General features: G+C 42.0%; 1 protein-coding gene across 4 annotated transcripts in view; it reads right to left on the bottom strand.

The window, feature by feature from the left end:
- The window catches only part of LOC120791199 (zinc finger protein GLIS1), a 79,235-nt gene that overhangs the window by 28,371 nt on the left and 34,023 nt on the right, over nucleotides 1–16,841 (bottom strand). For all 4 annotated transcript variants that reach the window (XM_040129450.1, XM_040129451.1, XM_040129448.1 and 1 more), the window contains exons 3-4: nucleotides 16,194–16,386; nucleotides 13,334–14,888 (exon numbers count right to left, since the gene is read on the bottom strand). In XM_040129450.1, the coding sequence (XP_039985384.1) occupies nucleotides 13,334–14,888; nucleotides 16,194–16,386 (1,748 nt within the window). The remainder of the gene's footprint in view (nucleotides 1–13,333; nucleotides 14,889–16,193; nucleotides 16,387–16,841) is intronic.

The raw sequence follows: 16,841 nt of genomic DNA, 5'->3' as shown, positions 1-16,841 counted from the left end.
ATAAATTGCCATATTATTTACAGCAAAAGAACATGCATCTGGTGTATTTTTATGTTCCAATGTGAAAATGAGAAATTATTCAGTATTGTTGACTGAAAGATGAGAAAGATTTATGGTACAGTAAGGGGTGATATATGGAATAAATAAGCACTGAATATTTACTGGCTTAGGTTTTCACTTCAGTGAGTAGACATGATCCAGGGACCTCTCATTCAGTGAGACACTTCTATAAGAGCCATCCCACTTTGTCTCATGACAGTGTGTTTATTCACACTAACAATCCTAACCATTTATAATGGCTAAATAGAGTGCAATACAAACCTTCCAGTGCCACAGCCATTAGTAACCATCAAGGCATTAATTATAAACCCATTCACGAAATCCGAACCCACCATGAAAAAGACAGACTGTGGGTTACACAATGAAAATCCTAAACATGATCTGTGTTCCGAGCCGGCGCCTGGACTGATGTTACTGGCAGTCAATACAGAATCCCGCTTGACAGGCCCATGAGCTACGGCGTCCTCTGACAACCGGGCTTCAATCTGTCCAGCAAGTTTCACTCACACCTGCCTCCATTCTCGCTCCCGCTTTCTCTGTCTGCCTCTCTCCACTCTCTTTTACCCCCTTCTGCCATAAGCTCCTCTTGCTCCAGTCTGACATTGAGGTGTTATATACCTCAACATGCTCCATGACTCCATTTTATATTGGTGGTATTTTGGGATGATAGACGCCACTTCAGCAGCAGCCAGTTATGACAATAACTTTACATTTAATTGATCCACTTTATTGCTTTTGTTAGACTGTTAGACAAATATTAGACAATCCAATGTGATGACTGGAATGAGCTCCGCAATGATCTTTTTATTGGATCATCACCATCATCCATCATTTTATCGTTCCTCGTTTTAACTTTTGTAATTCAGGCATTTATTTGACTTTCTCCTCCACAGCTACTGTTCTTCTGCATGGAGTCTAGCTCACTCTTTTTACTTTAACCTGCCCTGTCTGCTGCTACAGCAATTCCGTTAATCTCCTAGAGTGAAACTTGTCCAAACAAAAAGAAAATGTGCCACACTGCTTGCTCAAAATGCAACATGTCTTGTGATTGCATTTCATTTTGGTCTACTGAGGCTGCTGGTAATGGAGAAATTGGCATCTTTGGTCATTGCCACAGGTCTGGAAAGATGCCTCGGCTCTGACAACAACTCCTGACATTAACCATTAACGTACTAGAAAGAAAAAAAAAAAAACACACCACTAAACCACAGCATCAGTCCAGAAAACCAAAGTACTTTGCTTGGAGGTGTTTTCTGCACAGTTGGTAGCTGTTTTCAGAGTGTAAAAGTTTTTAGGGTTTATCTTTTTATATGTATGGCTTCTTGGTGTGGCCAGAGAGTATTTCATGCAAATGTACATACCCAACACCACAATTTTATTTTCCAGTTAAATGTGAACAGGGACACTCTTCTTGGTTGCATTACCACTTTGTGATTTCAAGTAATAAGAAATATTTTTATTTTTAAATCTTGCCTACCAGCTTAAATTCCTGTGTGACAACTTGATATAATGAATGCCATGGTTGAAGTCACCGTGTTCCTGTATTGTACAGACTTGTTAGGTAAAGAAATAAAAGCCCTTCTCTCTTTTTGGCAAACAATCCGTTGTCCACACAAGTCAAAAGTTGACACAGCTGTCTAAAGGCTTACGCCTACTGTAGCATACACTGGCGACTCTATAACTCTGACGTGACAACAAATAAACATTGCAGAAGCCCAGTGAGTTGCCAAGCCAAATGCCTTGATGCCAGAAGCACTACAATATTCAGACAGAAAACATGCCTTCAAAATTAAACAATAGTTCAACATGGCATTGTGATCAACACCAGCCCAAGCATTCGAGCAGGGTGAAGGGAGAGAGAGTGCATTTATGCAAGCTTCTGGAGGGGAACCAGACCACAAAGCCTTCTGGGTAAAAAAGCAGCTGCCCAAGAAATGTTTTGCAACTAAGATGCCACGGTGCCCCTAGATTTGTTCACTCCTCAGCTTGCCAAGGTTGTGTTCTTTTCTGCTCTCTGTGGGTTTCAGGGTCCAGGTTCCAGTAATGTAGATATGCCTGGTTGCAATATATTAGACTGTGCTAGATGCTCAGTGTGTCAAGTTCAATCACGGCTCAGCCGTTCTCAGCGAGCACATCGCCATTCATTCAAATTTCAATAAATCAATTCACCACATTTCAGTATATACAGCTCTCTATTCATATTCAGTAATTCAGTCCACACCAACATGTCTGTGCCCACTGTCTTAGAGGAAAACACATTTATTTGAGTGTAAGACCACTCCCCATTCCAATGCAATTACGATGGGCTCCAGCCACCCACCACTGGCAAAAATCCTGACGTTCCACTACTCACTGGTATTCTTTGGTAAACGTTTTCATATTTATGGAATATTTCCTTCAAATTTTTCATCAGACATATGTTTATGTTAGCCGTAATATGAGTCCAAGCCTGGTACTCGCTGACCTCACACAATTTTAGAGTGCGGGCACATTACAATACAGCATTTTTCCCAACATACAATATTTATTTCCTAGCTGCCCTTTAAATCATGCATAACCTAATCTAATCTTATTTATTTATTTAAAAATGGAATTGGAATACTGATGGTACTGATGTTTTGTTTGTTTTGCCCTGACAAGGATGCATCACAGGCGAAATGACAGCTGCTACATGACACAGAATGAAAGATCGCTGTTATTAAAATGTGGAGGAACAGAGAAAAAAAATAAAGGATATGCTTTGACTTAAAGGCCTCTTACTTCTACTGTAATTCTGCCCAAATAACCAAACCATTCTGGTTCTAAACCCTGCATAAACCCTTTTACATCGATGTTAAACTAATTCCAAAGCTGAACAGACTGAATGTGAAACAGATGTTTTTAGAAGTGAACATAAAGCATGAGGGCTTCTTTCTGGAGACAGTAAGAAATCTTTGGGGTGTAAAACTCTTCGGGGGAGAGGTAAATCCCAGCTTTAATATCCCAGCTCTGCTGTGCCAGTTCTGCTGGGTCACACAATCCTATATTAGAGTAATAAGAAATTAGATCATTGTGTGGATCGTGTCCTTATATGTCCCACTGAGAAGATTCCTGGTCCTGTCTCTCTGTCTCTCTCTAATTTCCCACCTTGCTCTCATTATCAATCATTACAATAGATGTGGTTTTGGTAAAGTGTCACTGTTTTGATATACGTGCCATTTAGCACCACAATCCACGCCTCCATACTCTCCTTAGATCTTTCCAGTGGGAGCTCTCTTCACTCTCTCACTCTGTCTTGGGCATTTGAAAACACACTGAGGGTCTTGACAGTGTAAACACACACACGAGCCTCAGCTTGGAAAGCTAGTTCAACCTGTAACAAACGCTTGAGTTGTCTGCGCTACGGCTTTGCAAATGCTTCAAAAATGCTCTCAAGTCCACATTCAGTGCATACCCAATCACTTGTCATGCATAATGCCTTGTGATGAATTCTGGGCAAAAATGTCTTTTTTTGGGATGACATCAGTAGAAGTGAATTCCCTGCCTGGCTCCATTTCTTTCAACCTTCACTTCGTCTCTCAAACATTTAAATTAAACCCGGCACATTAACCACAGAACACCACGGTGCATAATTTAAATTTGACACCATAAATGTAAACATGTCCTTCGCTACATAATTTATACATACTTCTCTTAGTGTTTATTTTGCACGGTAGTAACTCAGTTTCTCATATATATTAGCTGCAGTTCTAGCCTGGTCTGTAGTGGTGCGGTGTGGGTCTGGCTGGGCGGAGGGATACTGTCGTCCTGCGGCTGTGGTGTGGCCCTGAGACAGAAGTGGTCACGTTGTGTATAAATGTCCTTCTTGTTTGCTTGTTTGGTGGGTGATGTGAAGGTGGTCAGGGGGTAGATGTAGCTCTGGACTCGGTTCTATGCGGTGCCCTCTGCCACACTGACAAGTCAGGAAAAAACAAAAACAAACACCTGGATGCACGAAGAGATTTACCTCTGTTCAACACACAGACAGTACACACAGCAATGGACTTGTTTGGTGGGTATGTTTGCTGACTGGCTGCTGTGGCACAAATTGTGTCTTGGCACAACGCGAGGCCTCTGTGTGAACGTGAGGAGTGGGTGAGGATGGTAGCCTCAGAGCAGAAAGGGCCTGTTATGTCTATGCAACATAAAATGCCACAGACATACTTTGGCTATAATTATCTGTTTGACCGTAGAGAAGAACCGGTTAAGTATGCCTCCACAATGCACATGATCCATGATGGTATACAGCCAAAAGGCACTACTATTGAGCTCTAACAACTGGGGAAAACTTTTAGTCTAGTAAGGAGTCTAAAAAGGGAGTCTCAGACGGCGATCCTACGGCTCTTCTTCATCCATCCTCCCTCTCTCTGCTGCAGGAACCAGTTTTGCGTCCCGGAGAAAGCCCCCTGAACATGACAGAGACCCCTGAAAACACACCCCAGCTTCATCTTTTCCATGTATTAGTAAACTGATCTGGCTCAGCAGAGAGGTTAAACTGATTAAGGTTTTGGATGGGACACAATTATGACACAATCTCTATGCAATGTATAACCAGCCGCAGCCCTCGGTCTTCAGGTTTCCAATACCAGAGCGTGATTAAATGTTGAGGAAATGGGGAAACTCAAAATATTGCATTCCAGACAAATGCAATTAGAGTGTATCACATGTAGTAAATCTTGCATGCTTTGATACCTGGTTATGAGGTTGAAAGCAAGGTAGCTGTGCCTGTTTGACCTTTTTTCAGCTTGAGTCCAATGTAGCAGTGCATAATATTTTCAAGAAACGCTCCACTGCTTCCAGTGGCATGAAAAAGTTTGGGCACCCCTCGTCAAAATTTCTGTTACTGTGAATAGTTAAGTGAGTAGGAGATGACCTGATTTCCAAAAGGTATCAAGTTTGAGATGAAACATTTCTTTGATTTTTTTTAAGCAAGATTACTATTTTTATTTCCATCTTTTACAGTTTCAAAATAACAAAAATGGAAAAGGGCCTGAAAGTTTGGGCAGCCTACATGGTCAGTACTTAGTAACACCCCCTCTGGCAAATATCACAGCTTGTAAATGCTTTTTGTAGTAGCTAAGAGTCTTTCAGTTCTTATTTGGGGGATTTTCGCCAACTCTTCTTTGCAAACCGCTTCTAGTCCTGAGATTCCTGGACCATCTTGCTTGCACTGCTCTTTTGAGGACTCTCCACAGACTTTCCATGATTTCTAGGTCAGGGGACTGTGAGGGCCATCACAAAACCTTCAGCTTGTGCCTCTTGAGGTAGTCCATTGTGGATTTTGAGCTGTGTTTAGGATCATTACCCTTTTCTAGAAACTATCCTCTTTTCATCTTCAGCTTTTTTACAGACAGTGTGATGTTTGCTCCCAGAATTCTCTGGTATTTAATTGAATCCATTCTTCCCGCTACCAGTGAAATTTTCCCAACTGCCACTGGCTGCAACACAAGCCCCAAGCATGATTGATTCACCCCCGTGCTTAACAGTTGGAGACGTGTTCTTTTCATGAAATTCTGCACCCTTTGCTCATTGTGGCCAACAAGTTCTATTTTAACTTCATCAGTCCACAGGACTTGTTTCCAAAACGCATCAGGATTGTTTAGATGTTCCCTTGCAAACTTCTGGCGCTGAATTTTGTGGTGAGGAAAGGACAGGTTTTCTCCTGATGACATTTCTGTGAAAGTCATATTTGTGCAGGTGTCGCTGCACAGTAGAACAGTGCGCCACCTCTCCAGAGTTTGCTAAATCTTCTGGAAGGTCTTTTGCAGTCAACCGGGGGTTTTGATTTGGCCTCCTAGCAATCCCACAAGCAGTTCTCTCTGAAAATTTTCTTTCCTCAACTTGACCTCCACCGTTCCTGTTTACTGCCATTTCTTAATTACATTACGAAATGAGGAGGCAGCTACCTGAAAACACTTTGCTATCTTCTAATAACTTTCTCTTGCTTTGTGAACATCAATTATGTTAATTTTCAGAGAGCTAGGCAGCTGCTTAGGGGAGCCCATGGCTGCCGATTGTTGGGACAAGGTTTGAGGCATCAGAATATTTTATAAAGCTTTGAAATTAGCATCACCTGGCCTTTCCTAATGATGACTGGACCAGCCATAGACCTAACAGGCTAATTAAGGTCTTAGACCTCAGTAATAGTTATCTGAGAGCTCAAATCTCTTGGACTGCCCGAACTTTTGTATAGTTCTCCTTTCCTTTTTTGTCACTCTAAAGTTGTACGAATATAAAATAATCAACTAATCTTGCTTAAAAGGTTGAAAAGAATGTGTCATCTTTAACTTTATGCCTTTTGGAAATCAGTTCATCTTTCACTCACTTAACTTTTCACAGTAACAGATATTTGGACCAGGGGTGCCCGAAAACATTTTCATGCCACTATACACTGGGCATGTTATACCAATATTGACTGTTAGCTGTATTTCTGAAATACAAAAAAAGATCCAGCCATTCCATATAACATGATGGACCATTGCATGTTGTCATCCCAGCCATGGACATTTTAAACCATGGGTGAGGAATCCAAACATGTCAGATCAGTCATTTCAATGAAAGCTGCTCACACAGTGAATACGCCGAAAAAGTTTTCTCCTGTTTCCTGTTACCATGGCTGCATATGATGCCTGTCCAGTGGTTTTGCCTGGCACAATTTGTTATTTGGTGGTGCGTCCTTGAATTGGCTCTTAGAATTTTCTACTTTGGAAACTTGACAAAGAGAAAGAAAAACCATGCTACTATTTACTACTTGACCCAGTGAGCAGTTCCTCTATTTCTGTTTTGCATTTCTTTGGAGGCATGGTTTTCCATCAACATCCTGCTCAGAAGAAAATTTTTCACTTGTCCTAAAGAAAAGTATTAAAATCCTGTTAACATTAATATGTAATTAGAACATACTGACATGCTAATGTGTATCATACAGACTGAGAAAGACAGAGCGAATGAAACTTTAACACTGAGTTAAAAATTTATAACTTTTGGAGGTTGTAAATCTTGAAATAGAATAAAAAATTAAACTAGAACATTTTTGCATCAAACTAATATTTAAATACTGTACTAGGACACTTAAAAGCACTGAATGTTAATATTCAAAATATTTTCTTTTCAGTTTTCATTTATTGTTCTTTTTAACTTTTCACTGTTTTTAATATCAACATGACATGACTGCTCATATCGACACGAGACATGTAAATTTGAGCAATTTACTGTTTAAAATCAAGTCATCAAAGACAGACCTCAACCTACGTAGCCATTTAGATAAGACATGTTCTAATTAAAATCTAAATATATTTATGATTAATTGGATTAAAATCAGGACCAAGAATCAAATCTTGGCAGAATGTGGACTATGGATATTTAATATGTTTAATATTTAATACAACATAGAACATCCCACAGGTTTAAGGTTTATATCAAAAGGATAATTAATAGTTAGTAAATATCTATATGTATGATGCCAATGACAAACAAATAGACTGATAGATTCGTTGTTACTTGAAACAGAGGGTTTCAGTGTCTGGCTAAACAAAAAGATCCAGAGGTGACACTAAGGCGTACATTGTGGTTGTGTAGATGCAGTAAGTGTTGAGTATATCATAGCAGTCCTTAATTACGATCCAAATGACAGATAGTGGTAAAGAAACAGAGAGTAAAGTTGGGGTGATGTTGGTGGGCTGTGGAGCACTGCACTACTTTACTGCAAAAGACTGACTAGAAAACTTTTCATCCTGACAAGAAGTTGGCCTGGCCTGCTCAACAAGGAAAACAAGCAAGATCCATCTATCCAGGGCTTTCATTCGTATGCCAAAACATCAGTTGCACAGCCCCTCCGCCAGCAGTTTCATCATACAAATAGCACATATGGTCAGTGTTGTGTTACTATTAGCATGACGACTGCACTGCCAAGCAGCACAGCAGACCAGGAAGACGGAGGATAACCAAAGGATGAGATTATGGGTTTTCAGAAAGAAATTAGACTATCTTGCTACCTGATGAACTAATTTGCCTGGGGAATGACTGACAAAGCTAATTCTGAAAATGACTTAATGGGGATCAGAGGCATGGGAACTTCAGATAAAGTGCTATAATTCGATCTCCGCCAGGTCCTTATTTTGGCCTGATTAGGTCTTTGCATTTGTGCCAACTTAACAGACTCTAGGAGCTCCGTTCCCTAAGCATGCAGTTACTCCTGACATGCTGAATCAGTGCCTTTTCTTGCCTATTGACCCTGATTATTTCAAATGAGCCATATACAGACCTCTCCACTCCCAGTACACTGTGAGCGTACAGCCCGAGGAACCAGTTGGCCTTGCTGATTCACAATACTTTGTGTTGGTACTTTGGTTTCCATGCATGCCTGAGTTTCTTAGGTCAGTTTGAACATCTCCATGTTGTTGCTGCTAGGTGTAAGAAATATAGTGATTGCAATTCTGGTGATTTTTAATGTGTTTATCAACTGAGGAATGAAATGCTTCTTTAAAGAATGAGAGAAATCTTTTACATCTTTTTTCCTTAATTCCTGAAAAGCCAACATTTTGCAGAAATAACAGTTGTTTGTATATCTGAGCCTCTCTACGTAGGAGCGCGCTTGAGGATCATCTGAAAGCGAACTGAGCTTTGCTACAGGTAGTTTTGGGATCCAGTGGTTCAGAAGCTAAACTCGGATATCGTGGCCTCTAAATTGTCCAGACTGGCCGGAGTGTCAGAGCCTCATACGGGTACAAACACATTACTATCAATGTCACTCGCCACCTGCACCCAGTGCCCAGACAGCTCCAGTTTCAGGCGGCATTCAGAGGAAAAGTCAGGTCATGTGCTGAACCTCAGTTTTAATTAGCTAATGGCACTCCCTGTTTCATCTCCTGCATCTGAGCTGATTGCTCACAAAAGACTCCATTACCCCTGAAAGCACACGCCATTTTGGCACTGGCTAGCACTCTATGTCTCAACGTCTGCTACCAAGGGATTTCGCCGCTCTCTTCCAAAAATCCGTCTAGTAAATCTAAATATATATGTTTGCCGGTTTCACACCACTGAAAAAAAGAGGAAATTCCATGAACTATGCTTTTTTTTCCAGCAGGACTCAACATCCAACTTTCCTTCAACAAGTAGTTTGACTGAGTGTATCAGTGAGTGTGTGTGTGTGTGTGTGTGTGTGTGTGTGTGTGTGTGTGTGTGTGTGTGTGTGTGTGTGTGTGTGTGTGTGTGTTTTGGTGTTTGTCTGTACATATGCACATGTGTATGTGTTTGGACAGGTCCCCATTAAGCAGCTAATGCTGGCTGTGTTTTATGATTGTAAGGGCCAGGTGGCTCTCTGTCTCGCATTTGCTCTAACATAAAGAGTAACACTAAAATATGTGAATCTACCATTTTATGGAGGAATTTTCTTTTATTTTTAAGTAAATTTGTCAATTACATCACCTTAATGTTATGAACTCTGGGAGAAAAAAATAGAAACTTTAATCAAATAACAAAAGAAATATAGTCCTTTAAATTACTATGGGCATGCTGCACTATGAAAACACGTTTATCTTCCTACATAATGACATATAAATCACCATTGAGATCACCTTACTTTACTTACATAAAAGTTAATAAAGATGCCTTAATAAATTTGTCCAGGTGCAAAAAGAATTTAAATAAAGCCTTGATATTGTATTCAAGCCAAAACTGTCACGATAAAACATTACCTTTGCCATTTACAGCACATAATGCACTCAAACTGTGCTTTTGTTAGAAATTCTAAAAATACTGCATCTTTCCAAAAGATTGTTACTATGAAATTTTGCATATAAATACAGTGCCATATCAAAACCATTGAGTCATTTTTCATGCCTTGAACCACTGACTGCATACTTCATCCCACGACAACGTAACCTCCTCTAATACCATTTGAAGCATACTATTGTTTCGAAAATCTTACTCCACGGGTAGGTTTTTCTCTGACATCTAACCAAAACCACGATGGCAAACAAAAGAAATTAAGTGCACAATTGTGTACTCCTGCCTGAGGTCACTATGCCATGTAAACGGTTGTAAATGGTTTAGGGGGATATTTTCTGACCTTCATAGCTCACAGTTCAGCCTTCAGACACTTCAAATCCGCTGGTCAAGGCTCTGACAAAGCAGAACAATATCAAAGTCTAGGACCCTGTCAGGGCTACTCTTGCTGGATATATTTTTAATATTTATGCAGACACAGGAAAAAATGTAATAAACTAAAATAACAAGTGAATTAGGCATGAAACACAACAGGATATTGCAGAGAGATTATGTTGTTTCCTTTTCGCCCTTGTGTCCATCATTGCTTGCCTGCACTACACAACAGCCCAGGGCCAGCTTTAATTGGCGGGGAGAGGGAACTAAACATATTTTCTAAAAGGCAGCAGAATTCTAAGAGCCTCAAACTCAGCCATCTACATATGGAAGGAACTGACTTTTTTTTTTAATGAAGAATTTCTCAAAATATTAGCAAGGTACAGACTGTAACCCCTTTTCTTCATGCAGGGGTCAGGGTATGACTTGTGTGTTGTGATAATGACTTTTCCCTGCCAAAACGCAGCATGAAGCAAATGCTGTGCAGATGTAAGAAGAAACAGAGATGCAGAATATACATTTATATTTATATACATGTGTTTTATATATAATACGTACATATATACATATATATATATATATATATATATATATAAATATATATAAATATGCATAGAGAGCGAGAGAGAGATGTGTTATGTTTGGATGTGAGGAGAGCTCTGCTTCATGAGCACCCGCTGGAATCTGCTGCTGGAAAGATAATAAAGGGATTAGCCCTGGTTTTTCTAGGGCATTTGGTCCTAAAACAAAATGTCTCATCTGTTTCCTCTATATGAATTGTTCAAATTCTTGAATGCCTTTGTCTATTGCATGAGCACAACAAACACAAGAGGTATCAGTGCTACTGGCCAAAAAAGCACCAGAAGCTCAGACAAAAAAAAAAAAAAAAAAAGGACTTGGGATGGACACAGCTAAAATACACTAGCATACGCTCTTTCAGACACACACAGAGACACTAGGTTTCCTATAAGTACAGAGTAGTTACTTAAATCCATATAGACTATATACAAACACAAACACATTTACAAATATACACAGAGAGCATGTTTATTTTTTCTGGCCCTCCAGGTTTATCTGCTGAAATCCCAGATCAACATACATTCAATCCCGGCTGATTAGATGTGTTGATTCAAGCTTGAAAACATTTCACATTTCTGTTTATGTTCCATCAGAAAAGCAGGAGTGCTACAACCCAACATACTGTACACGGAATCAATACTTCCTATTGTGAGAGTCAATGGAAACAATATCCCCATTTTCACATTGCTGCATAGCTGCGAATACATGCGTTTGTTTGTGTGTGTGTGTGTGTGTGTGTGTGTGTGTGTGTGTGTGTGTGTGTGTGTGTGTGTGTGTGTGTGTGTGTGTGTGTGTGTGTGTGTGTGTGTGTGTGTGTGTGTGTGTGTGTGTGTGTGTGTGTGTGTGCTTGAAATAAGGGGGATTAGGAGGTTAGGTTGTGTAGCAGAGTTTCACAGTGCCTCGTGTCTGCAGACAGAGTCCAGTGGCTCGTCCACACTGAGCTGAATTGTTCTAGCACTCACATATGGCAAACATCTCCAAAAACACACACAAACGCCTTCACAGTGATACACGTATGCATACACCTATACACATATAAACATGTGTCAGCCAAATGTAACTGTAGTCCTACATGGAGTAAAACACACACCAGCACAATGCTCTAAAGAGCAACAACAACCAAAACAACAACAACAAAAGACTAATGAAAGCCTTTAATAACCCCATCTAAAGCAGTTGGGGCACGTACAATGCAGCAAATTACTTCCAAATTTTTAGTTCAGTTGAGTCAAGGAAGCAGAAACACTAATATCCTGGAGTGACGCAAAGCAGGGTGAACAGCAGCAACAGCTGAGTTTGTGTCTTTTTGGCTTCGCTCAGCTTTCAGCTCAGATGTGCATTAACAAGTATCAGAATCAGTCGGAACCCACATGAATTTCTTATTCAACGCTGCCGAAAAGTGTCATAAAATACAACTTCCTATTAAAAGACTCTCACTTTGGCTAATTTTACAAGCCACTATTATACAAGTTATGGAGAAAAATAAACAGGACCTGAATTTTTTTTCTTTCACGGAAAAAAAAGACCTTGAGATAAAACAGGTGTTGTAACAATATTGCAGACTCCGTTTTTCAGTAATTAGGATTTGGATGGATTCCTGTACTTGAAGAGGACCACTTCTGACAGGCGCTTTGGGTGAAGCCGTGAATTGAGCAAGACTAGCAAATGTTACCGACTATCCCTCTGTGGCTCCCTTCTCCAGGCTACTACATTTCTCCTCATGTTTGGCTTGGATATGAAGCCAATTCACTTAATACTTGTGGGACAGCTAAACATTTAAAGCTCCCATTTAAATGGATCAAGTGTAGGCATCGTTTGGTTATGTTAACCATATGTGTTGGCTTTTCATGATCTGAATCCCTTCTCAAAAAACAGAGTGCTCGTGAAAATAAACATGGCTTTGCCCTACACAAATTGTGGACTAATTGTGTATTTGGACTAAATCATTCTTAAGGTTGAAGGCCTTTTTCCATTTGCTCAGGGACGCAGGGGAATGACAGCTTGACATTGATTAGTATGTTGACTTGTGGAATTGGAGCCTTACCTGCAAAGAATACAACCACAAATCTATTTATACTAACGAGGTAGTGCTACCCTAACAGCAGCTCACATCTTCAGTGGAAAAAAATATATATTTTTTTTTATATGTTCCACTAAAAATACAGGAATTACAATCATAACTGTTTCTCAACCAAAACAAAATTAAAGTTTCTGTTGAAAAGTAATCAGCAATGGAGCAAGTCCAGTCTTGTTTTTGGACATGGTGTACGTGTATCTTTTAGAGGAAAAATCATCTACAGGGACTGTATTACTTTGTGAAATATGTTCGTGTTTAATTCAAACAAAAAAATTAACAGATGGTTGCAATTATCGGACAAACTTGAATCATATCAAACCAATAAATACAACCCATTACTTTCAAAAAGAAAGAAAAATTGGTAGAAGTAAGATAGCTGACTATGAGGGGATTTTCAACAATACTGAATATATTTTTTGTGAATATAACTGACCACTGGTTTCTGTTTTTTGGGTCTGGCAAATGTTGGGTAGATAATTTTAGTGGTTTATGATGACTCACCATACACTTGTTAGGTTTCTCTCCGGAGTGGACTCTCATGTGAATGAGCAGCTTGTAGCGTGCGTTGAAGGGCTTGTAGCGGCGAATGCAGCCAGCCCAGAAACAGGTGAAGTCCTCACCTTTGCGCTGGTCGATGTGGACCTTCTCAATATGCCTCACAAGCTCCTCCTGCTGCTCGTATGCAGCACTGCAGTCAATCCAGCGACAGACCTGCTTATCACCCAGTGCTCCTCCAACGACTTCTTCCTGCTCTGGGGCTGTGTGGGACCCAGGAGGGCCTCCGGAGGTCTGTTTGTGTCCCAGGGCAGAGGCTGGCGCTGTTTGCTGGCTCTGGTGGTGCAGCAGGCCCCCAGGGCTGGGCCCCACATATTGGTGCAGATGGTAGGGTGGAGGCATGGCAGGTCGAGGGGGGTGGTGAGGGTGACAAAGGTGCCCACTACGACCACTCAAGTGATGGTGATGATGATAGTGGTGCTGAAAGAGTTCGTCTTCACTGGGGGAGAAGTCATCAAGGGGCTCCTGCTTGAGGGGAGCCCCAGATCTTTGGCCCCCATCCAGGTGAGCCCCAGCTTCAGGTCCCGAATGCATTGTACCAGACATCAGGGCCCCACTCATCAGTAGCCCCAACCCGTCCGAGCCTCCTCCTCCTCCCACTCCTCCACCAGCTGTTCCTCCAGCCCCACGCCCCTGCAGCATGGAGCCCTGCTCCTCACACAGCCCCTGGCTCTGCCCCTGGCTCTGCTCCGGCTCCACTGAGGACACTGAAGAGGAGGACGTGGAGGAGGAGGAGGAAAGGGACAGCAGGCAGGTGGCAGGTGAGGACAGCTTACAGCTCTCCTGTACCGTGGCTTGCTGGGGGCTGCCGTGAGGTGGGGGCCTCTGGAGGGCTTCCACTGAGCAAGAGTTAGAGGGTGGGGACGTAGAAGAGGAGGAGGAAGAGGAGGAGAACCCCGCACTGCTGGTGTGGCTGGGTGAGAGGTTAGTGCGGAACCCGTTGACGCAGGCCACCATCGACATCTGGGAGGAAGAGCAGATGATGGCGGTGATATTGATCTCCTCAGAAGCAGTACCAGTAGCTGATGGGGAACCTGTGGCAGCAACGCTGCCGGTGCCAGCAGCGGCAGTGGACTGCGAGGCCAGGGACAGGCAGCGTCTCTTCAGATTGCTAGCACTGAGCGGCCGCGCTGAATGACGGGAGCCAGTTGGAGACAAAGCCAGTGGGGAGGAGCCATCTTCATTATTAAACGGTTGCACTGTGTCCCTTGACACAGCACTACCTACAGCGCCTGCTGCGCATACGCCGCTACCGTTGTTGCTAACATGCGGAGCTCCAACTGTATCGTCCCGTGCCACCCCCAAAACTTGGCCTGCTCTACAGTTCTGAAACCCAGCCTGAGACGTGCTATGGACCTCTGACCCTGTGCTGGAGATTTTATAGCCCATTGAGTTCTCCTGTTTGATTAGGTAAGGGAGAGAGGAGCGAGCCGCACTGGCATTGCTGCAGCCCAGGCCAGGGGAGGCCCCCGGCAGGGTCCTCTGGAAGGCAGAGGAGGATCTGTAAGGAGAAAAACACACAGAGAGGAATATGAGCACTATTAGCTCAAAGGCTGATGACAGACACAGATTGGTTCATCCTTCCCACCAGCGACACTGTCAGAGATTAGCCTTCTGCTTCCCCCTCCTCCTCCAATCTTTCTCTCAGTCTACATAAAAATCATGCCATCCTAAATGAGTCCCACTAGCCTTAAATATTTCATTCATTCAAAATGACCTTATGGACCAAACATCAAACACATCTTATGGATTCAGTGGCATAAGGTGATGTTGGACACCAGGCAGCATCCACTGCCGGTGATCCAAAGTGTTTTTATGAATAAATGAAACAGGATCTTCTAGTAGTGAGAGGATATGAATGGGCATTTATGACTAAGAATAGAGAGGGGGAGGGATGGATGGCAACTGAGACAGAGAGGCCACTGGCTAGTGTGTCCATCTGACGAGCTTTGATGACACAAAGGGGTTAAACCCAACCCAGCATTGGGGATAAATAGGGAGTCACCTGTTTTGGTGGCATAATTGCAGCCTATGAAGGGTCACCGTTTACAATACTGTGTATTATGGTGGGAATCTTTTCCCTGCTGAATGGGGAACCAAGGTCAGATTTCTCCATGCGTTGCTGTGATCTCCTACATAATTATTCCTGTCAGTTGGCTCATTATGGATTTTGTCCAAAGCCCCTGAGTGATGTGAGAAGAGCTCTCTTTTCTCTGGGTTGTCTCATGAAGGAATCGTCTTTGTCCCTTCCCCTGAGCACGTCAGCGGATAAAACAGAGCTAATGCTACCTTGTATTGGAGAAAGCCACTGGCAGACTTTGTCATCGTTGTTGTTAATAAAGACTGCCCCCCCCCTTTCTATTCAGGAACACCATTTCCTGTTTGGCTGTGGGGAAAATATCGAGAGACAATATGAGAGGAGTGAATGTCTGTCCAGATGCACATTTAGGTCCATGACTAAGGATAGAGGGAAAGAAAAGAGGAGGGTAAAGAAATAGGACAAACCCCAGAACATTGAAATTCACTGTGAATTTTTTCTGACTTGACAAACAGTAGTCAAAGACTGCACAACAGAAGAATCGCATTAGTGTAACATAAATGTTGTACCTTGGACCCCTCCAGTGTGTTTTATTAGACTGGGCAAAGCTTTAAGGCTATATATGTATGCATCTTATTCACAATCGCAAAGATAATGAAAAACACATTGTGCCTGCAAACTGTTAGTAATAGTATACCAAACAGGAAACATTCAAAACTGGAACAGGAACAAAATTATTATAAAACATGAATAATAGTGACAGTTTACCTGGTGTCTTGGTGAGGGCCGTCCTGCAAAAGGAGGTTGGGGGTAGGTCTGTCACAGTGGAGGCTCTGGGGGTAAAGTCCCCCTGAATGACCCCCCACTGGCAGTGGCAGGCTCTGCCCACATCGCATCAGGGTTCCCTCACCGTCACCCAGCTCAGCGTCTACATCTTTCTCTGAGCAGTAGGCACCATTCACTGGAAAAGGATCAGGGAGAATATTACCGAACTGACTACTTGTCAAATGATCAGAATGTAGCTGATACACTAATTACATACATTTACATTCTTTTTTTTCCATAGGGAGACTTGTACATCCTCGATAGGCTTCCATATTAGAGTATTGTTTTAGCTAGCAGAGCTGTGGCCCAATGTCACTCTCAAATTAAAAGCTGGCTAAGCAAATTGCTCTCAGTGATCTACTGACAGCCTTGGAAGAATAATCAGTTTACAATGGGATCCATGCCATGAGTGACATGTTGAAATCCTATTAGATTATAAATATTCTCATGAGGAAAAATTATTGGCTGCCACAACTGTAGTATCCAGTGATATATGGAGAGCTCTTTGGCAAAATTTGACTGGTGACTGTAAGAAAAACGCTGGAGAGATTTATTACCAAATATTATTCGTGGAGTAGTTGGGGAACTGTT

The sequence above is a fragment of the Xiphias gladius genome, chromosome 6 (assembly GCF_016859285.1).
Source record: "Xiphias gladius isolate SHS-SW01 ecotype Sanya breed wild chromosome 6, ASM1685928v1, whole genome shotgun sequence".
NCBI lineage: Eukaryota > Metazoa > Chordata > Actinopteri > Istiophoriformes > Xiphiidae > Xiphias > Xiphias gladius.
Note: the sequence above shows the minus strand (reverse complement) of the source record. Positions and strands in the feature narration are given on the sequence as shown.